At 36.8% G+C, this 21,606-nt stretch overlaps 4 protein-coding genes and 1 long non-coding RNA gene across 12 annotated transcripts in view; 2 read left to right on the top strand and 3 right to left on the bottom strand.

Moving 5' to 3' along the window:
- The window catches only part of LOC109188868 (nucleolar GTP-binding protein 1-like), a 3,815-nt gene extending 646 nt beyond the window's left edge, over positions 1–3,169 (top strand). Inside the window, exons 2-3 of the mRNA XM_019339506.1 lie at positions 588–2,645; positions 2,829–3,169. Of these exons, the coding sequence (XP_019195051.1) occupies positions 610–2,634 (2,025 nt within the window). The 5' untranslated portion in view covers positions 588–609 and the 3' untranslated portion in view covers positions 2,635–2,645; positions 2,829–3,169. The remainder of the gene's footprint in view (positions 1–587; positions 2,646–2,828) is intronic.
- Positions 1–15,291, bottom strand: part of LOC109188877 — an 18,737-nt gene extending 3,446 nt beyond the window's left edge. Inside the window, exons 1-3 of the long non-coding RNA XR_002055508.1 lie at positions 15,160–15,291; positions 12,968–14,487; positions 471–476 (exon numbers count right to left, since the gene is read on the bottom strand). This is a non-coding gene — a long non-coding RNA (uncharacterized LOC109188877). The remainder of the gene's footprint in view (positions 1–470; positions 477–12,967; positions 14,488–15,159) is intronic.
- Positions 3,774–8,064, bottom strand: LOC109188870 (autophagy-related protein 13a-like). 4 transcript variants are annotated; one of them, XM_019339511.1, is made up of 5 exons: positions 7,933–8,064; positions 6,038–7,384; positions 5,772–5,953; positions 4,122–4,439; positions 3,774–4,067 (listed from the first exon to the last, which is right to left on the bottom strand). In XM_019339511.1, exons 2-4 carry the CDS (start codon positions 7,331–7,333, stop codon positions 4,133–4,135), a joined length of 1,785 nt encoding a protein of 594 aa, XP_019195056.1. In that variant the 5' UTR covers positions 7,334–7,384; positions 7,933–8,064; the 3' UTR covers positions 3,774–4,067; positions 4,122–4,132. The 4 variants fall into 4 exon arrangements, with proteins under 4 accessions (XP_019195056.1, XP_019195057.1, XP_019195055.1 ...); XM_019339512.1 differs by having other exon boundaries at positions 3,774–4,436; XM_019339510.1 differs by having other exon boundaries at positions 3,774–4,439; positions 6,038–7,387; positions 7,933–8,063.
- LOC109188873 (thaumatin-like protein 1b) lies at positions 10,286–12,545 on the bottom strand. Its single transcript, XM_019339516.1, has 3 exons — positions 11,753–12,545; positions 11,424–11,679; positions 10,286–10,673 (listed from the first exon to the last, which is right to left on the bottom strand). The coding sequence occupies exons 1-3, from the start codon at positions 12,279–12,281 to the stop codon at positions 10,364–10,366; spliced, it is 1,095 nt and encodes a 364-aa protein (XP_019195061.1). The 5' UTR covers positions 12,282–12,545; the 3' UTR covers positions 10,286–10,363.
- Positions 14,413–21,606, top strand: LOC109188874 (uncharacterized protein At5g43822-like). 5 transcript variants are annotated; one of them, XR_002055507.1, is made up of 10 exons: positions 14,413–14,489; positions 15,181–15,579; positions 16,461–16,649; positions 17,026–17,189; positions 17,265–17,310; positions 17,666–17,845; positions 18,255–18,311; positions 18,416–18,483; positions 18,947–20,295; positions 20,935–21,528. XR_002055507.1 is itself a non-coding variant. In XM_019339517.1 (8 exons), the coding sequence occupies exons 3-8, from the start codon at positions 17,058–17,060 to the stop codon at positions 18,988–18,990; spliced, it is 600 nt and encodes a 199-aa protein (XP_019195062.1). In that variant the 5' UTR covers positions 15,470–15,579; positions 16,465–16,649; positions 17,026–17,057; the 3' UTR covers positions 18,991–19,313. The 5 variants fall into 5 exon arrangements, 2 of the variants coding, with proteins under 2 accessions (XP_019195062.1, XP_019195063.1); XR_002055506.1 differs by lacking the exon at positions 14,413–14,489 and having other exon boundaries at positions 15,454–15,579; positions 16,465–16,649; positions 20,935–21,524; XM_019339517.1 differs by lacking the exons at positions 14,413–14,489; positions 20,935–21,528 and having other exon boundaries at positions 15,470–15,579; positions 16,465–16,649; positions 17,265–17,383; positions 18,947–19,313.

The following is a 21,606-nucleotide window of genomic DNA, read 5'->3' as shown; positions in this document are numbered from 1 at the left end:
CATGTGTAAAAACTAAAAAGTATACTGGCCAAGCTGTATAATCCAAAGCATACCTCTTTATATAAAAGCTCCTGTTTTCATTTTAGGAGTTTAGGCTCAGCCTAGGTACACTTGGCTGGCTATTCATTTTGTAAGATAAATACTTTTTTTTTTTTGGTTTTAAAATTTTATGTAGAATGTAAAGATTTTTTTTCCCCCATTTCTTTTTGTTTGTCTTGTTACTGAATTGTTGATCTGAAGGGTCACTATTTGCTTTACTAAATATGATTATGATTGATTCTTGCTCCATATCTCTTTTTTATTTGTGTATATATCTGGGTATAATTACTGTCAAAAGTGTATGTTTTGTTGTGGTTTTTCTCTTGATAGTTTTCACTTGTAGTTAGATAACAGATAAACATAGGGTACCCTCATTTTAGAATCCAGGTTCAAGTTTTCTTATTTTGCCCTTGATGTGTGAAAATTTCCACGAGTGACTGAAAATTGGTCATTTTCTAAATAAGGTTCATTTGCTGATTTCCCATTCTACTAGTGTTTTTTTAAGGTTGATATTTGTGTTGTTTTATTTATGTGTTTATGTGATGCAGGGGTAAGACCAGATAATAAGAAATGGTGCAGTATAATTTTAAAAAGATCACTGTTGTTCCCAATGGGAAGGATTTTGTTGATATCATTCTCTCTCGCACACAGCGGCAAACACCTACTGTTGTTCATAAGGGCTATGCAATATCCCGTATTCGTCAGTTTTATATGCGCAAAGTGAAATACACCCAACAGAATTTCTATGAGAAACTTTCCACCATCATTGATGAGTTCCCCAGGCTTGATGATATCCATCCTTTCTATGGTGACCTTCTTCACGTTCTCTACAACAAAGACCATTACAAGCTTGCCCTTGGCCAAATAAATACTGCACGGAACTTGATTTCTAAGATTTGTAAGGATTATGTAAAAATGTTGAAGTATGGTGATTCACTATATCGTTGCAAGTCTTTGAAGATTGCTGCATTGGGCCGCATGTGTACTGTGATAAAGCGCATTACGCCCAGTCTAGCTTATCTTGAACAGATCAGGCAGCATATGGCAAGGTTACCTTCAATTGATCCAAATACTAGGACAATCTTGATCTGTGGGTACCCTAATGTTGGTAAGAGCTCATTCATTAACAAAATTACAAGGGCAGATGTGGATGTGCAACCGTATGCTTTCACCACAAAGTCCTTGTTTGTTGGTCATACTGACTACAAATACCTAAGGTATCAAGTTATTGACACTCCGGGGATATTGGATAGGCCGTTTGAGGACCGTAATATCATTGAAATGTGCAGTATTACAGCTCTAGCGCATCTTAGAGCTGCCGTGTTGTTTTTCCTAGATATTTCTGGGTCTTGTGGCTACAGCATTGAACAACAAGCTGCCTTATTTCACAGTATCAAGTCTCTCTTTATGAACAAACCCTTGATCATAGTTTGCAACAAAACTGATTTGCAGCCTATGGAAGGGATATCTGAGCAAGACAGGAAACTAGTCATGGAGATGAAAGAAGAAGCTATGAAGACTGTGATTGGCCAAGGTGGTGAAGCGACGGATGACCAAGGAGTGCTTTTGACTATGAGTACTTTGACTGAGGAAGGTGTGATTGCAGTGAAGAATGCTGCTTGTGAAAGGTTGTTGGATCAAAGGGTTGAAGTTAAGATGAAATCAAAGAAGTTAAATGACTGCTTAAACCGCTTTCATGTTGCAATGCCAAAGCCTCGTGATCAGAAGGAAAGGCCTCCATGTATACCTCAGGCTGTGTTGGAAGCTAAAGCTAAGAAAGCGGAGGCAGATGCAGAGAAAGAAAAGAGGAAGCTTGAAAGGGATCTGGAGAATGAGAATGGAGGTGCAGGTGTATACTCTGCTAAATTGAGTAAGCACTATATCTTGGCAGATGAGTCTTGGAAGGATGAAGTAATGCCAGAGATTCTTGATGGGCACAATGTGTATGATTTTATTGACCCTGATATCTTACAAAGGCTTGAGGAATTGGAGAAAGAAGAAGGCCTTCGGCAGGAGCAAGAAGATGATTTTGAGATGGATGATGGTGCTGAGCTGACCCCTGAAGAACAAGCAGCATTGGCTGAAGTTAGGAGAAGGAAAAGTATACTCATTCAACAGCACAGGATTAAGAAGAGTACAGCGGAGAGCCGACCAACAGTACCAAGGAAATTTGACAAGGACAAGGAGTTTACTTCAGAGAGAATGGGAAGGCAGTTGTCTGCTCTGGGTCTTGATCCAAGTCTTGCAATCAACAGAGCTCGTAGCAAATCCCGGGGCCGAAAGAGGGAAAGATCAGTTGACCGCACTGAGGGTATGGAAGCAATGGATGTTGATGATAACACTCCCAATAAAAAATTGCGCTTAATGTCTAGACCTAGGTCAAGGTCAAAGTCACGGCCTCCAGGTGAAGTGGTACCAGGGGAGGGCTTCAAGGACACTGCACAAAAGTCAAAGGCTCTAAAACTGTTTAAGAAATCTGCAAAGAAGAGGAACAAGGATGCTCGCCGTGGAGAAGCTGATAGAACGATCCCTACTCTGAAACCAAAACACTTGTTCTCTGGCAAGCGCTCTACTGGCAAAACGGATAGGCGCTAAGAAAAATCTAGGTATGTTAACATATCCTGCTTTACAGGATTTTACTTCTTATTCATTCCCCTACTACTAATTAGCTATAATTAGTAATGCATCCTTTATATTCTACCACATTTTTTACCTGCATAAGTGATGAGCTGTATACTTAATTTACAATGATAAGTGACATGATCATAATCTTGGACTCTTTCTTACAGGGTGTCTATCAACTTTGGAGCTCAATTTTCAATATATCAAATTGTTTATGAGATTTGAACAAAGCTCCACAAATTTTAGAATGGGTTGCGTAGCAAGTATCAAAGCTTTTGTTGTTTCTGGAGTTGGATGGGATCAACTGAGCCGCATTACTTTTTTGGTTATTGCAATTTATTGGATTTTGTTATTTCACATAGTGTTTATTTTTCTTTTAAATCCTCGTGACCATTGGATTTTGTTTCTGTATACCATGACATCATCGCAGTATTTGGTTGAATTTTGCTTAATATATCATTTATGCTGTTGTAGTGCTGTGTTATGGAATGGAAACATTTCTTTAGTATTTCCTTTTCTTGACTAATACATTGTATACATGTGTACGCGCATGCGTGTATATTCAATTCAACTACAGATATATAAATGGGAAGGCTTTTTGAAATGGCTAGTTATTTAAAATAACAAAAATATTTTTTTATTGATTATGTATATTTAGTTATGAAGGGTAATAGAGTCTTGCAAAAATCTTGCCCTGGCATTGATTGCTTAGACGTTAGCTGACCGCTTAGTGTATCACCATAATCAGTGATTTAGGCGGCTAGTCGGCTAGGCCACCTAAGCGCTGCTTAGACGTTGACTGCTTAGGCCTCTTAGGTACCGACTAGGTCGCCTAGTTAGTCGATTCGCTATTATTTTCATCTTGACATCTTTTTGAGTCTTGTGCAAATTCTAGATGTTTTTTATGTTAATATTTTAATATTAACTATTAAAGTATTAAATAGTTTATATAATTAATAAGTCTTACAAAATTTAAAATAAATTTTTAAAAATAAAAAATACACGAACGCCTAGCGATTTTTTCAACTATGGTAATAGCCCATATTTGTCATAGTTTTTTATCTAAAATCATAACAATCTACTTTGTAAATAAACTTCACCAAACAGTTATGTTTTTTCAGATTGTTAGAGGTTCTTGTTTGATTGGCAAAGAACATGATGATGAAAGAACACCCTCTCTCATCATATTGTGTAGATCATGAGATCTAATATACACAAGACAGTATTTCTGGCTTATCTATGTGGTAGGAATGTAGGATGATTCAAATGCTATGACAACTTTCATGATGTTTGCCAGATGCAAACCATTCTTGCTAAGCAAATACAACATTTTCCTGTGTCAGCAGCTATATACATTGTACACAATCCACTAATACCTACCTGGTTAGGTTATAGATCAACCGTCTCAAGTCCTATTGCCATGTAGCAGTGTGAAAGTGGAGTATATGCATCATAGTTCTGCAGGCTGAGTTTAGCTCTTGCTGACTGAGCTGGTTCTGGTTGCACTCTTGGAAAGAATAAGTTCCTTCAATTCTTTGTAAGCTTTGAGCTCCTCCAATGCATCCAAAGTCTTCCGAGAACCAGAGAACTCGGAAACAGCGCCAATTCCTCCCACCAGTTCAGTCTTTACGGAGTGGCAGCTAGAATCTTGACGTAATGGAGGAGCATTCTTGAGCATTTGAACAAGGGCACCCACAGCAGCATCCTGTGATTTTCTGCTTCCCTGAAATGCTTGTGAAGAAGATTCTGAATCCTTCTTGGCATTAGGGTTTTGGCTGCTGCACAATAACAAGAAAAATTCTATAATTTGGAAAAAAAAATGAGGTAATGCTGAGTGCTTATAGTCACTGTGCAAGTATCTAAACAAGTTAGGTGCAGAAACAGCAGCAAAATATCAATACTTCGAGAAGAAATAGAAGAGTGATGGAAAAGGGTTGAAACAAGCCAGGTAAAACCAGCTTATGTTTAGTTAGAGCAACCTCATTTGTTGAGGTTTTTTTGTAAGCCAAAGAGAGGAGAGAGGGAAATGTGAGAAAAAGAAAAGGAAAACAAAGGGGTAAAACATGTCTAACAAAATAAAAAGTAAAAAACATAAATAAAAGGTAGTTTTACACGCCCAGCCTGGGCTTTGCGCGTAATTTTTTTTATTTATGGGACCCACAAAAAACTAGTATTTGCAGGAGAAAATTTTGAGAAAAAACCATGACTCCCATTAGTGTAAAAACCCAAGCTTAGTTTTTAGATCTAAAAAAACCTCAAAAAAATCACAAATGTGGTTGCTCTTACACCTAAATATCAGAGCATCGTAGGGGCAAGTGACTAAGTCCTAGCCTTCAAGCCACAAGCCTAAATGTTTCTTTCAGAACAAAAAGGCTGTTTTAATCAATACCATTAGCCTAGATGATCCTGAAACCAACTTATGCTTAGGTTAACCAGGCAGCATTTTCAACAACTACTGGAAATTTGACAAAATGCAGGTTGACAACTCACATGTGGGATCAAAATTAATTTAAGATTACAGGAAGTATGAGATAAGGCATGGCTATCCACATAACCTGAGTTTTCTCAGCAAGGATGACTACAGAACCAATTGTCCATTCATTGCACAAAGATATGCATATCTGGAATACTGGAAATTACATCTACATAATTAAGAATACTCTTAGACAAATTATTTTTCTCAGAGAAGGTATTTTAGTTACTTCTAACATACTTGCTCTCCATATCAACTATAATAATTGTTTTTTTTGAACCATAAGCCTCTGCATCAAAAGTATTGCTCAGCAGAAAGTTAAAAGCAACAAATACAACCTCTGCTTTAGATGCTTATTGTGTAAATTGTATCCCTACTCTACAACCTACTTTCAACTATTTCATACACTGCCCCACCATCCTGAAAAATTAAAATAGAATAATGGCAGCTAAACAATCATAAATCCCTGCTTTGTAAGTAACTACGAAAAAACAGACACGGTATGATGCATGAAATATTTCTTGTCAATGGAAACGCAAAGAAACTCAATGCCTATTCATGGAAATGAGAATGTGAAGTTCAGTTCTTCTGAGCCAATATTCACAACAATACCATAGTACAAGATAAAAAAGAATACCTGAATTGGGAATCAGAAGTATCAACATCGTCAACGATAAATGGGCAAGAAAAATCAGAGTCATCCAAGTCATCCTGGAAAGATAATCTACTGGAACTTCGAGAGAATCCAACACGTGGCGAACCACTTGAAGATAGCAAACCTGAGAACCGGCCTGAGTCATCTTTTGTATCTCTGGACACCTGACGAACACATTACAAATAAAAAATTGCAGCAGCAACATTGAATCAATAAAAGTAATGTGTAATTATTGAATGAATGCCTACCTTCTGACTCATAATTGTATTCCCAAAACTGGACTCCCCTGATTTCCTTAATGACCTGACTCCAGACGGGGATTCATGTGATGAGGAGTCATGCTTTGTACTTCTGGGGGATGGAGGGGGAAGTGAATGCCTATTTGGGTCAGACAAATTAGGAGAAAGGTATCTAGAACTTCTGCTAATCATTGGATGAGGGATACTAACTGGGGCAGTTTCTGAACGCCATCGTGACTTGATAGGATTTCCACCTGAAAGGTATGTAGGTGGGGATGGGGATGGAGATGGAGAGAACGGAGGTGAAAGCTGGTAATCATCTGAGCTTGTTGCTCTGTGGTGAGTAGGCAATCTGTAGTTTGAAATCCTTTGGCCATAAACATCAGTTGGTGAGGACGAAAGCTCATAAGGTGAGCGATAAGACAGTGGAGAACCTACATAAGGTTGGTTTTGAGATACAGAAGGCCCCTTGTGGAGACCACTTGTCCAACTATGCGGGCGCTGTGGTGGTGTTGAAGGAGATGAATGCATCCGTCTCAATGGAAATACTGTAGTATCTGATGTGGTGGAAGGGAATGACCTAATATGATCTGTACTTACATAATCTGTAATAATCTGTGGCGGAAAAGACGAGGAAGTCTCCAAGTTGAAATCAGAGAGATTATCACGATATGTCAGAGATATAGAAAAGCGACCTTGTTGAGCTTCAACTGGAACAAAAGAATACTCCTTCATCAGCTGCTCTTCTGCCCTAGAGAATGGAGCACTAAATGAAGATACTTTGTAATTAATATCAAAATCACAACTCTGACTAGACGATAGTTTTTGGAAGGCCTTGTAAGCTGGAAGGAGCCTCATCATTGAATAAAGAGAGCGCAACAGTAAAATTATTTTTTTGTACGATTTCTTGTAAGACGAATCACCAATTTGTGGTGCCAAAGCTCTCACATGCTCGTATTGTACTACCCACCTCTCTATAACAGTTTCCGATAATGTCCCACCCAATGTGGAACTCAAATAAGGCTCAGATGAAGAATTAGGTTTGTCTTGCACCAGCATTATATCAATAATCATTGGCTCCATCAAATTCCTGTGCCAAAAACTCAAATTATCAAGAGCAGCAGGACGATCCCCCAACACCAAATTGAACCATCTGTCACTCTTTTTCAGTTCTCCACTGCGTCCATATGGTCGCATCGAAGGAATCCTTGAATCCAATACTATATGCAAGCTCTTCAAAAGAAACTGGGAAATAATTTGCTCAAACCTTCCCAATTCACCCTGAGGGTAACTCTGTGTATCCATGGAAACAAATTTGGAGCATCAATCTTATTTCCTGTCCTCAACCATGTCCAACTTCTTGGTTCAAATATGAAATATCAAAAAAAAAAAAAAAAAAAAAAAAAAAAAAAAAAAATCAGCATGAAGAATTCTTAATTCTCCAATCATATCTTTAAGCTGTGGAAATACACACACACCTGAAAAGTACCAAACATAATTAAGCAAGATTTCAAAAATTAGATAAAGATCTCAAACACAATGTCATACAATGATTTGCACGTATATATACAAAACACATACAGTATCTCTACAAATAACATAAATTCACAGAGAATAAACTAACAAAATCACTACTAAACACGTTTGAACACAAATAAATTAGATCAGCAGCCATGAGAGAAACTGAAGCAGCAGGTGTAAGTAAAGCACACGGAAATATAGATCAGGGTTCAAGATAAATCAACTGATGGATACAAAAAATGGCGGAAGTCGTCGTTAAAAGAGAATCAGAATCAAACGATGAAGTGAATGGAATGCGAAGTTGACGATGAGGAAAATGGCGTGAAGAAATAGGAAAGTAAAGCGGAAAGGAGAAAGCTAAAGAATGATTGACATTGTCTTACTTGGGAGAAAAGTGAGGGACAGAGATCCCGAAGTAGAAGGAAACAATGGAAGGGAGATTCCGCGTCAAACTGAAGGTGTAGCCTGCGGCCTGCAAGAGAGAGAGAGAGGGAGAGGCGCATATGTAAGCTGCGGGGCCTCGCCTGAGCAATCATACTACCATTTCCATTACATTTTTTTTTTTTTTACTGCAAACAATTCTTTGTTTTTATTTTTATTTTTATTTGGTTGGTATATTGCTTACTAAATTCGGGTATATTGCCTAAAGTTGTTATATGTTACTCCGTATCTTTGATTTACAAAAAAGTTCGTAGTTACTATTTGAATGTGCATTATAATAAAGTCTATCTTGTAATTTTAGCATTAAAAAATCTTGTAAAAAATTTCTGTGTAACCCATATATGGGGCTAGTTTAATTTTTTTATTGTATTCTACGTTTTGTTTCTCGCTTTGTGTACTCAGACTTTTTAGGTATTTAATATAAATTTATTAGTTTTAGTTTTCAAAAAAAAAATAGTAAAAGTATCATAAAGAGACAATCCAATTTAAGTTGCAGTCATAATTCACCGATTTAAACTGAGAAGGTTAATATGTAATTCCCCTTTAAAATTAAATTTGAAATCTTGTGGTTACCAAACTAACAAGTAGACCAGTTCAATTGCCCCCATAGTATCGAATATGTGCAAATTAGAGTTAGATCAGAAGATTTTATATCACTTCTAGCAAGAACCCACATTGACATTTTTAATTTGAAGTAGTCATCTAACAAAATTTTCTATAGAAATTTAAATGAATCAATTCAAAATTTTTTAATAAATTGATTCCTATCAAACATATTCTCGATAATTGTTTTCTTCAAGATTTTAATTATGTGGAAATTACAAAAAGAAACGGCCCCTTGGAGTTGGGTTCAGTTACATGGATTTTGCCATTTCAACGCTTGCCTCCCTTTGCTTCAAATTAAAGTTTATTTCTTAAAAGACTAAAATGTCACGCTCAATTCAACCTTTATATATGTGAACGCAACAAGGTGGTTCCAATTTAAGGTGTCTTGTTATATCTGATTTTAACCTTTGACTTTAAGCTTTTCTTAGGGTGTAATTAAGGATTTAAAGAAATTATAAAATTAGAAATGAATTGAGCTTATGGATAATAAGAAAAATAGATATAACATAAAAATACTTAAAAGTAATACATTTTAACTATGCTAGGTACATAATTTTAAAATTGTAATGATCAGGGGCGGAGCTACAGTGGAAACAGCCGCGCCTCATATATATATATATATATATATATATATATATATATATATATATATATATATATATATATATATATTACATGTTTTAGTATGAAAAAAAGATAAATGTAAATTAAGGGATGAGTTAGACTAGTTGGTAGAATATGTCTTTAATCCTAACAAATGTGCTATATAATTTATGGATCTTTCCCTGTTATTCTGGTAATGGTGCTCCATGAAATCATTAGTGGACGGAGAACATCAACTTCATTTATTTATTTATTTAATTTTGATTTCCCCCTATGTTATATACTTATAGCACTTTTTTCCCCTCAATTATTTATGTAAGCACATTAGCCCCCTCAATTATTTTAAAAGTGGTGGTTTTCCCCCTAATATATTAAATTGACATTTCTACCCTTAAAGTAAACATTTTATTTATTTTACTTCTCCAACAAATTATTGCGTATATGTAGCGATTACCACGGTTCGGTTCGAACTGAACCAGACACTATAGCAATCGAATTAAAAGTTTTCAGTTATGATTCAGATCTAGAACCCAATATTTGGATTTCAATTTATTAAATTTAAGAATAAAAAAAAAAAACTGGATCATGAACCGGCGGTTCCGGATCCCGTTCGTGATTTTGAACCGTCTTTATTTTAAAATTTTATTTTTTATTTTAAAATAGTTTAAATTCAACAATAAATGTATTTTATTTTTTCAGTTCGGAACATGAACCGGCCATTCCAGTTCGCGATTTTAATAAACTCTAAATATCGCGTTTTGATTATAAATTGTAATTGGAATATTTTGGTTTGGTTACTATAGTATCTGGTTTGAACCAAATTATAGTAATAATTTATTGGAGAATAAAAATAAATGAAATATTTATTTTAAGGGTAAATATGTCCATTTAACATTTCAGGGGGAAAAAGAGCCACTTAAATAATTGAGGGGGAAAAAGTGCTATAAGTATATAACATAGGGGGAAAAAGTGCCATTTTCCCAAAGATTAATAAGATCTATGTAGACAAAAAATAATAGCAAAATGACATTCACTTAATGGCAGATCTTATTGATTAATTCACACTCATTATCTGCACAACATCTATATATATATATATATATATATATATCCATGAACATCTTGATTGCATGAACCCAATTGTTATAACCATTATTGCCAAGCCTATGCTTGCAAAACCAGACTGAAAATAAAGATGGCAATCAATGCTGTGAAGGGCAGACTCTTTGATGAAGATGACGACACCATCCCTCCTTCATACTTTCCATTTCTGCTTTCTTCTTCAGTGGGCGGAGGCATGATAACCACACCACCATAAGACGGGGGAGGTGGAGGAAGAGCACCACCATAAGATGGAGGAGTAGGCGGAGGAGTACCGCCATAAGATGGAGGAGCACCACCATAAGGCGGAGGAGGAGGCGGAGGAGCACCGCCATAAGATGGAGGAGGAGGATGTCTCGTTGCACTGTTACCCCTATTGGTCATGGTATATGAGTAAATTAATTAGTTTTAGGGAAAAAAAAAACAAAACAAAAGAAATGTAGATTGCAAACTTTTGAACAAATTTTGAGGTTATCATAATGTCGATATAATCATATAAACTACATTTAGTTATATTGTTTAGTTATATTTATCAACACTGATGCCAATAATCTGATACCTAATCATATTTAGGGGTGTTTGGTATATAGTTGATTGAGTTAGTAAGTTTGACTAGTTGATAACATTAGTCAATTATAAAAAAAATATTTGATAAATTAGATGTTTTGATAGCTGATTACATGGAAAATGATTTTCTCAAAAAACTGATCGAAAAGCTATTTTTATATGTTTTTTGAATTTTAGCGTTTTAACACAATGAGCGGTTACAAAAAGCTAATTAATCAAACACTTATATTGACTGTTTAACCAAGTCAAACAGCTAATAGTGGTCAAATAAGCTAAAATTGACTGATAAGCTAATTATGTTACCAAACAGCCTTAATATTATTGACACTAACATCAATTGTCACGTTAGAGAAATCTTAGTAAAACTGGCCTTTGGAGATAAATCAACTTAGATTGTCATACATAAGTGACTGGCTCAAACCAATAAGGTCAATAGGACACTCTAGCTAAGAGTAGAACTTGTAACCTTATAGTTATCAAGTCAACCGTCTAATCAACTTGATCAAATTGTCTTAAAATCTGTAAACTTTTGTCAATGGAGCAGAGGTTGTCTTACCTGTTGGGGCAAAAAATGATTTGATATTCATAAGCCTTGCAGGTAAAGGTGCTGGTTCTATCATCAAACGCAAAGCTATAAGCCCTGGGACAAGCTCTCTTGAAGATGCTGGAATAGAACGATGGCTGACAAGTTGATGGATTCGCAAACTCTCCGCTGCAGCAATATTGGTCCAATCCAAACGCCTCACACGCGCTCTTGCACGCAATCACGTCTCCGCCCTCCCCACCGACCACTTGAAGTTCTCTGGGACACCCTGCCAGAATTGTTTCGTTTTAACTAAAAGGTTAAACCGTTACTTAGTACACGACAAATAAAACGTAACATACCATTGTTGAGATTGGAAACGCAGCCAGTGGCATTGCATTGTCCATATACCCCTAGCGGAGCCGCGACAATGGGCAAGTTGTAGCCATCGACTATGCTGACATCGTAGAAGTCTTTCAGGTTTCCCGTGCCGAGGGTAATCTCGAAGAGCGAGGCCGGTGGAGTGGCACCGATGCCGTCGCATTCGAGCTTTCCGCCACAGTCCCCGGTTTCACACGAGCCAACGCCGTATGCATTAAAGGTACAACCGGTCCTGCCCCAGATACGGCCGGACCACCCCGGAACACAAGAGATGCCGGCAGTCTGGCCGGAATTCAACTGAAATCCGGTTGTGGAAAGTTGAGGCGTTCCTGAACCGGCTAGCGTGCCGGGCCATATTGTATATGGACAATTGTTAGTAATGATGAATGTACATTGAGAAGAGTATGAAAAGAGTGTTGAGAAAAGCAATGAAATGAGACATGTTTTCCAGGATGTTATCATAGTATTCTGGTTTCTGATCAACAGGAGTATGAACCCTGGGAGAACCATATGTCAATATTTTTCATTGAAGAAGAGGGTTTCAAGTTTCAAGTTTCAACATAGGAGATACCAAAATCCATGACGTTAAATACTTAAATTGCTTAAAGAAATTCATCAGCCGCAATATCACAGTTTTGGTTTAGGGTTTCTTTGTCCTTATATCTTGGGTGGCCTCAACAAGAAGCAATTCCTTTCTTTACCCTCTTCATGGATCATCTTGATTGAAAGCAAAAATGTGAAATTTCCACTGTTCTGAAAGTAAATCAGTTTTCTATGTACATGGGCAAAGGACAACATTAATCATATATAGAATGCAACTTCAAAGAGAATACTATGTACAATGATCTACACCCTACCCATAAAATTTCTCATTTCTTGATTACAAAGAAAAATGAGAATCACAAGGAAATTAAAGATCAAAACCTCTTTTTAGTTGCTACCACTCAATGCAACTTCATAGAATGTATAGAGATTGCAAATTACAGGAATAAAAGCACAAGAATGTCTGTTCTATCCTGAGATTCTGGAGGTATATATACGTTGAGATTCCAACAAATTTCTTCTAGACTCGCTGCAAATTAAAGTGGGAACTTATCAGATGAAATTGCAAAACGCTGCGAGATCACTGTTAGAACAAAACATCTGGAATTGTAACTGTAACACTTAATGTGTACTAAAAACAGGACCGAGAATACCTTGGAAAAACCTGAAGATCTCGAGAATCTGGTAGTTGCAGATGGTAATTACGATGTTTAGTCAGTAGCAGGGCATCTGTTTACGCACATCGATCACTCAACAACGGTTTAGGATTTAGCTTTCACAAGTTCATTGTTAACATGCCTTTGACGATGAGGCTTCAACTTATGGGAATTGGGAATTCCGAGTTTCCAAAGAAACACTACTTCATTGGGCAATATTTATCCTGCATAAAGAAAAAACACAATAATAATCAAAAACCTCATTGCCATATTCGTAAATAAACTTCTAATTAACGCAAATCTATATATATAAAGTTATATATCAACTCTCCCGATTGTAAACCCTTCAATTCCTGCAAAAACAACATTATTTTAGGCACCACATATATAACTGGTAAATCACAAAATAACATATAAAAAACTAAACAACAAAGAACCAGAAACGAGCTCAGCTTATTAATACCTAAACCTGTAAAGCACAGAAAGTCAAAGAAATAAAGATCTGGTTAGCTTATACAAACTCAATAAAGAAATGAACTATAATTGAAATGGAAAATTTCTGCAAAACGAGGCAACCAACAGTGCAAGAAAAGGAAATGAATCAGGGCAACACACTAAAAAAAAAGAAGTAACGCCTCACAAAGGAATTTGTGAGATGGTGCTGATCAATACAAAATAAGAAAGCTCGGTCAAGCAATAACACCAAAACTTGAAAATACAATGAACAAAGATCTGCAATGGACCGACAAAATCAAATACCGAGCTACTTTGTCAGAGATTTGAGTTTTAATGTTGCGCTAAAGGAGCTCAAATGTGATAATAATAAGTCCAGCTACATAATAGAGTTAAAATAACCTAGTAAGTTATGGAAGTGCTTTCCTACAGACTTGGCAAGACGATCTAGCCTGCCATATATAGATGGTCTTATGAAAGTGTTTTCCGTTATTGTCTCATGAGAGCATACTAAAAAAGTAAAAAGCAAAATAGAATAATCGGTTAACATCTAGTTCATGTCCATTCCATCTCCGACTTGGCTACATATGGGGACTAACAGCGGAGAAAGATCTCTCAAACGGTGATGGATGGAAAGTTGCATCCCGATCCCGCCTGCGCTTAAAAGCACAGGTGTCAGAGGGAGAACTATCGGCATCAAACTTCCTCCGTATACCTTTCACAGCCTGCTCTTCAGCTGGCGTAAATGGAAAAACCTGCTTGCTCACCCTGCAGAGGGAGCTATGATTGTCATACAAAATTCTCTGAGTACAGTTTTTGTCACAAATGTGGGTCACCCCAGTTAGCCCGCATCTGTACATGTTCCCACACACATGTTCGTTTTCACATTTCCAATCGCACTTGTGAACAGTGTTCGGCCCATCTTGGCCAAGAATACTCGACAGAAAAATAACATTCGTAGGCACGGCTACCATAGATTTGCCAAATACCTCCATTGCTTCACTGAATCTTCAAGTGCGAGTTTTCGGATGGGTCCCACAACCTAGCTGCCCAGCGCTCAACGTCTGTAGAGCACCACAATACGAGAAACCATCAACATATGCTGGAAGGACCAATGCTCTATCACTACGGATGTTAAACTATCGCCCTGGATTTAACTTTAGGAAGTCTATATTTTATCAAATCGGGAACCAATTCCCAAGCACTACTTTGCCAATCAAGCTTCAGCTAACAAGAAAATGCAGCTTACCCAACATATAGAACGAGATCATGATAACAAAAACTGTAGCACTTAATTGGAAAGCGCAGAGATCGAGCCATATTATGGCAAAGATATCATCTTTGAACAATTACATTGTACATCTCCATCGAAATTACAAGACGATAAGTAATATGCATAAATCTATCTCTTTACATTCATGGAAGGAAAATAGTTCGTCAATAATATTACTAAACAATTACCTTATTTGGCTAAACCTGTACACAATATTGACTTCCAAAGCGAATTCAACGTAGAAAACGACAATATATCTGCATCCTAGGTTATGCTATATATAATTTCAGCTAAACATAACATTAAATTAAAGAAACGAAAAGGAAACACCTTTTTTCCCATAATCAATCACTATTGGAATTATGGAATTTAACATACCATGAATACGAAGAACAATGATTATAAAAGAGAGAGAGAGGAAAGAGAAAATCTTGACAGGAAAGAGACCCGAGAAAGAACATACACAGCGGAAAGACGAGACGAGACGATAGCTCTCCGAGTACCACCTTATCTCTCTCTCTCTAGCCTCCTCCTCCCTCCCTCCTTCTCTCTAGCTCTCTGTGCACCACGCCTATAGTGAAGCAAAAAAAATGGCGAGAGGAAAGGGGGAGAAGACAGTATTTATAGAGTGAGAAGTAAGGACAAGGGCGGACCTGCCCACTGTCAAAAATTATTGCAGCCCAAAACGACGACGTTTGGGTCAGTGTAATATATATATTTCTTTCCCGTTGCTTCTTCAATCTTACGCAGACCGCGGCCAGCAGCTCTTCATCGAAGATTTGCAGATTCGCAGCTCATTACTCCACGCCTCCATCGACCACCTTCGTCCGGCTATTCTCCTCCGTGGCTCCGTCCGTTCACCATTATAGATTTACAGCTTCAGGTTCGAACCAATCTTCATTATTCTTCAACTTTATTCTCTTAATTAGTTTGCCCTAATGGCCAATTCCATAAAAATGATAATTGACAAATCCCTAATTCTCTAAATTTTGAATGTATTTGTATGTATATTGTCTGTATTAGTGTATTATGTAAGACTGTAACTCTGTGTTAGTTGATGTGTGTGATACGAATACAGTACGAAGTACGAAATTAGGATTCCAAATTATTGTCTTTATTTTCATATATTTATCATTTCATATTGTCTGTATTAGTGTAGCCAAATTAGGATTCCAAACTTATGGTAGTTGATGTGTGTGAGTAATAATGCAGCCTGTTGTGGATTCCAAAAAAAAAAAAAAAATTATTCCAGCCTGTTGTGAGCCACTTAATGCAGTTTGGTGAAATATAAAATTAAGAAAAGAGAGTGACTTGAACTTTAATGGTTTATGATTTTCTTTGAACAATCTGCATCTAGCATTTTGATTAAAATTAGGATGCAGATTTATTCTTTTCCATTTGTAGTTGTAGTTACTTTATCATGTAGTGTTTCTGTACAGTGTTAATAATCTTTTTAAAAATGTTTTCTGCACTTGGTGTTTGGAGAAAAAAAGGTGTTTTTCTTTATGGTTGAGAAAATCTGAGAGAGTGTAGAGGAGTACTATCTCGTACTTCATCATAAACATTGTATCGTAAATTTATAATGTATTTTGTATTTGAACAATCTAAATACAATGTTTTGATAATGTGTTCAAAGTTCAAACAAAGAAAATTCGAACACCAAACCCACGACTAGCTTATTATAGTTTTTCTTAGTTTGATTAAATTTTCTCATTTTTGTTTAGTGTTCGGATTTTTAATATTGTATGATAACTTTGTGGAAAGCTAGTCATGGGTTTGGAGCGACATCATCGACGGGAAATCGATTTGCTCCGGCGAAGCATTGCACTTAGGAGATGAAGCGAGGTTTATTTATAAAGCTCAAGTGAACGATCAAGTTAGGGCTGAAGTGCTTTTGAAGGGAATTCGGGTTAGCTCACTCTGAAAAGTTCGAAGTAGCGAATTTTCTCCCAGGTACGAACTCGGGACAGCTCGCTCGCTCTTCATCTTTTCATTTTCCTGATCGCAGGCTCTGCTTGATTAAAAGAAAAAGTTCGATTGTGAACATCTTTTGTACAATATACTACCATATTGAGAATTATAAAAGAAGAAATTGTAAAATTTACAATTAATTTCTTCTTTTTGACACAAATTAAGCATAATACTCCGTATTATAGTAAAAATTCAAAAAATTGATTATAGTAGAATAAAAAATAGAGCTCAGTCGTGCTTGAGCCAGGCCTCAAGCTGAGCAGCTGAGCTTTGAGGAACTATTAGCGCTTGGGTCCATGCTAGTTACACCCCTAGGTAAAATGATCCTACCTGCCTAACCCTTATCTACTTCCTGTAGATTTGACATCTAATCAGCTCTAAAGCTTGAGTATGGAATCAGCAGTTAAGAAATATCAGCAAAGATTCAGAAAAGTGAAGGATGAGATTGATAGGTGGGAGGAGCTTCATACTAGACTGCTTTCCCAATTCACAAACGCTTCCTCTATCATCCAGAGATTGCAGGTCTCTTTAATACTTAATTTTCAATAAAAAGTTAAATTGCTTCACTTTTATTATTGTATTGTTTTTTTTTTTTAGGTGATTCAAGGTTCAAAAAACTATGGTGCCTTGAAATGTATTCAAGGTATTGAAGATGCTGTATTGGCAAAACAGTTGAATTCTCTGCAAACTATTCTGCTTTCTATGAATAAGACTTTGTATGCACCTCCATTTCCTCTACTTTCTTCTTTGTGTCAGTTCTCAAAAATTTTCTTGAAGTTAAACAGAACTCAATCTTATTTGTTTATTCTCTATGTTTTCTGCATTCAAAAAAAATATTTGCATTTCCATGTTAAGAGAGGATGCAGTTAGAGGTTTTTCTTCATTTTTATGGCGTATTGTTATGGCTTTCATGGGCATTACAAATTACACCATGGACATCTTAAGCTGTACTTTAAATTGGGAACTGATTTTTCTCTTTGAATGGTCATGGCATCTAGGGAAGGATTTCATTCCATTGTTTTATCATTTGAGAAGATTGTTCGTGATAGTAGACAGCAAGTAAAAGGCGGGTCAGCTCAACCAACTGTGAAACAGTTGCAGCAACGAATTGGCGTCAAACCAAGCCTTGCAGATTGCTTAGATGGGCTTACTATACTTAGTGAGATGCACCAATCAGAGTAAGCAAGCTTTCTTGGAACCAAACTTTATGCTCCATATATAGGTTATTTGTTTGTGTGTTTATGTGCTTCAAAATCATCAAGCGTGTACATATTTGAGCATTTTATTAGCTGCCAAGTTATCTTTTTGTACTGCCACCTACCCCCTTCTGATTTTGTTGATTCTGCTATAGTTGTTCTTTTCTTAAATTCGTAGTAATATTTTGGTTTTATGTATAAAATCAGGAATAATTTTGTGCTTTATTCCTTAATAGCAATGCTAGTGTTCATATATTGGGGTAATAGCTGGTCATACTGCATCAGACAAAATATTTTTTTTTACCATTTTTATGTTCAAAGTTTGTTTCTAATGATTCAATTATTAAATTTTTTTGGAACTCGTAAAAGTAATATTTTTATGTTGTTTCAGGTACCGTCTTAAATTGTCTCTGGTATCAGCAACTTCAACACTTGCATTGAAACCTAGGTTTTCTATTTTTCAGAAAACATTGTGTTACATGTTTTTCCTTTCAAAGTACCCATATTCTATTTTTAAGGTTATGAACTTATTGGTGCTTAACTTACTTGCAGTGTTACTGATGATTTAAGTGTCCTCCAGCAGCTTTTGGTAGATCAGCCTAACATCCCTAAAGAGGAAGGTGTGTATAAAATCTCAAGGTCAACAGAATAAGAAAACTATTTTGGTAGTCCTTTGTCAGATTGTCATGTATTTTCTAACCATTTGAACTTTCTTGAAGTCAGTTTTTTTTTGTAAAATAAACTTTTCATTTAACATGCATACATTTATAGTTCATACCAATATCTTAAGCAGCAATTTCTATTAGATAACCTTACTGGAAACTATAATATCCCATCATAAGCCATTGAGGTACTAAATTGTAAAGAAAAATATGAAATGCAATTTGATTGAAGGATATACACTTTTCACAATTACTGAATTGCACCATGGTACATTTTGTATAGACGGTATAGTTGTACTTGCTGGTTGATTACTTGATTATCTGAATGATGCATGGTATGGATGTGTGAACCCATATAAATCCTTCGACAAATTTAATGTAGCCTTCGAAAAGTTAATACTTGCCCCTTTCTTTTTTGTAGTGCAATTTATATTTGACATCATTTTTGCTGAAGACATTTGTTGATGCTCACAACTTGAGAGGGTGGTAAAAATCTTGAAATTGGCATGAGGTGAATGACTCAGTTGTAGAGCAGAGAAGTTTAACATGGCTACCAACAAGGAACGGGAAATACATATCGACCATGAGAATTGCAGAACACCTTTCTGGCATATTTGCGGTTCAGCATATACTTACCTATCCTATTCCCTTATTTGTAGGATTTGATTTTCTGTGGCAGGCCACACATTGCATTTGATTGGGATGATCAAAAAAATTAATACACTATTAACATCTAATTATGAATCACATATACAATATGATTATCAAGTTGTGGTGTTGTTGCACTTTATCCAGACTGCATTGCTTGTGCTTGGCTTTAGAATGGTAATTTGTGTGCTGAAATCCGATGAAGAAATCCTATTATGCAAGTGCCGTATGACAACCCAATTTGAGATTGGGTGTTTGATATGAAATAGGTGTCTGAGGATTCTTTTTCTTAGATGTTTGCCAATGGCCTGTTTTAATTTCTTTTTCATATAGTGAGTTCTTTAAACACTCTTTTTTAGTGAGCTATTAGAATACTAGTTTTGCATTTAGAATGGTTCTTCAATTCTATAAAGCTTTTAACAAAATTTATATTTTCAGCTCTCTAATGGAATCTTCTTGATCTTGTTCTTGGTTTTCTATTGCTCAACAGAGAAATGGCGAAAATTATTGGCAGAGTTGAATCCAGAGCCAGCCCCCATGATGATCAAAATCATATAATTTAGGGGTTAGGTTTTTGCCTTCTTTAACAAGTGGCAAAGAACAGAATTTTGGCACGATATTTTATGCCGTGATTTTTTTATTTGGTTTGAGACTTTGAGTGAAGTTTGGCCTTGTGGAATGGAATTGAGTGCAGGAATCATTCAGTTAGGTGAAAATCTTGTATATATATTCTTGGAATAGGAATTTGTTTTTTTTTTTTTTTTTTTTTTTTTTTGCATTTCAAGGCCATTTAACCACATGCATCTTTCTTTTGCGTAAGAAAGTGCTCCAATGTAAAACGGTAAATGAAGGGGTTGGCAAGTCCCTATTTTTTTCTCTCTATTTATACTTCCATGCAATAGGGATTTTACACTATAAGCAATTAAGAGAGAATTGAAGTTGAGGCTTGAGGCAAGATATATGGGGAAAGAATTTCTTGATTACGTATTGGTTCCGGCAGGCCTCCTTGTGATGCTGACTTACCACTTATGGCTTCTCCACCGGATTCTCAACCACCCCACCCGCACCGTCATCGGCATCAACTCCGCCAACCGCGTCTTCTGGGTCCGCGCTATCATGGAGGTCTGTCTTCGTCTTTCCTTTAATTTACTGACATAAACACGATATTAAAGTCTCTTATTTTGGAGCAACTTAGCCAAGTTACGCTAGCTTAGGTGTCACGACCCTCTTACCTGCGGAGCACTCTTACCCTAATGCGGTACCAAATTAATTCCGCCCTGCCATAGACTCATTAGGAGAACATCAATAGCTCCCGATCAGTTTTACCCTTTGAATCGTCTCAATTCTTTTCATAGTCAAGTCCAAGCTTAGCGTCAAGCTTCCCAACTTAATTGGGTCAATATGCCTAATTCGTGTAGACCTTAGCGTCTAAGGTAGAAAAAATGTCCCCCAGTCATTTTAAGACAATCTAGCCAGTTTCATTGGGTTTAGCTAACACAGTCACGCAATCCGTAGATGACATAGGTCAATGTTACAAGTTCAACCCCTGACTAGAGGGGCCTTCCTGATTCGAGTTGATCAATTGGGCAAGATGTTTTATCTCATTGTAATGTGACATGCTTTGATTGCTTAATATAATTGAGGGTCGTGATTTTTATCTATTCCTTTTTTGTTTTTCCTCCAATTAGGATTAAAAGTTACTTTTGAGAGTCCAAGTAGTAGTTTTGGTGTTTCAAATTATTTCATAGGAATAACATGCAGGACTGGTCCAAGAATGGGGTTTTAGCTGTGCAGACACTAAGGAACAACATAATGGCGTCGACGCTTCTAGCATCGGCGGCGATCATGCTCTGCTCAGTCATCGCCGTCATGATGACCAACGGCAACGGCGACCGTCCCGTCCGCCTGGTGGTGGGGGACAGGAGCGAGGTGGGCGTCTGCGTAAAATTCTTCTCAATCTTGCTGTGTTTCCTGGTAGCCTTCTTCTTCAACGTGCAGTCCGTGAGGTACTACAGCCACGCCAGCATTCTCATCAACGTGCCGTACAAGAAAATCATGGACGGCGGCGACGACTGCGTCAGCTGCGTGACGGCGGAGTACGTCGGCGGCATAGTGAACAGAGGAAGCTATTTCTGGTCTTTGGGGCTGAGGGCTTTCTACTTCTCTCTCCCATTGTTTCTGTGGATCTTTGGGCCTATTCCCATGTTCTTGACCTGCATTTTTTTGGTTTTCATGCTTTATTTTCTGGATGTGATCTTGGATTTTGGGGGGATCGCAATTTCTCCAAAGGACCACTGCATTACGTCCAAATGTTAGTTAGTTGAGACCAAATGTGGGTGCCAAATTATATCGGACATTGTGGGTACTGGTAAAAAATGGCGTCTTTTTTATAAGTTTGTGGGTAGTTGACACATTGGATACTGTTTATAGTAT

Source organism: Ipomoea nil, unplaced genomic scaffold (genome assembly GCF_001879475.1).
Source record: "Ipomoea nil cultivar Tokyo-kokei standard unplaced genomic scaffold, Asagao_1.1 scaffold1509, whole genome shotgun sequence".
Taxonomy (NCBI): Eukaryota; Viridiplantae; Streptophyta; class Magnoliopsida; order Solanales; family Convolvulaceae; genus Ipomoea; species Ipomoea nil.
Note: the sequence above shows the minus strand (reverse complement) of the source record. Positions and strands in the feature narration are given on the sequence as shown.

Coding starts and splice junctions, on each gene's coding strand:
- LOC109188870 (XM_019339511.1), bottom strand. CDS start 7,333: ATGGATACACAGAGTTACCCTCAGGGTGAATTGGGAAGGTTTGAGCAA. Junction 5,954..6,037: donor ATACAATTATGAGTCAGAAG/GTAGGCATTCAT, acceptor TGTGTTCGTCAG/GTGTCCAGAGATACAAAAGA. Junction 4,440..5,771: donor ACTTCTGATTCCCAATTCAG/GTATTCTTTTTT, acceptor GTTATTGTGCAG/CAGCCAAAACCCTAATGCCA.
- LOC109188873 (XM_019339516.1), bottom strand. CDS start 12,281: ATGGTTCTCCCAGGGTTCATACTCCTGTTGATCAGAAACCAGAATACT. Junction 11,680..11,752: donor CGTTTCCAATCTCAACAATG/GTATGTTACGTT, acceptor CAATTCTGGCAG/GGTGTCCCAGAGAACTTCAA. Junction 10,674..11,423: donor ATCATTTTTTGCCCCAACAG/GTAAGACAACCT, acceptor CATGACCAATAG/GGGTAACAGTGCAACGAGAC.
- LOC109188874 (XM_019339518.1), top strand. CDS start 17,058: ATGGAATCAGCAGTTAAGAAATATCAGCAAAGATTCAGAAAAGTGAAG. Junction 17,384..17,665: donor CTTTCTATGAATAAGACTTT/GTATGCACCTCC, acceptor CATGGCATCTAG/GGAAGGATTTCATTCCATTG. Junction 17,846..18,254: donor AGTGAGATGCACCAATCAGA/GTAAGCAAGCTT, acceptor ATGTTGTTTCAG/GTACCGTCTTAAATTGTCTC.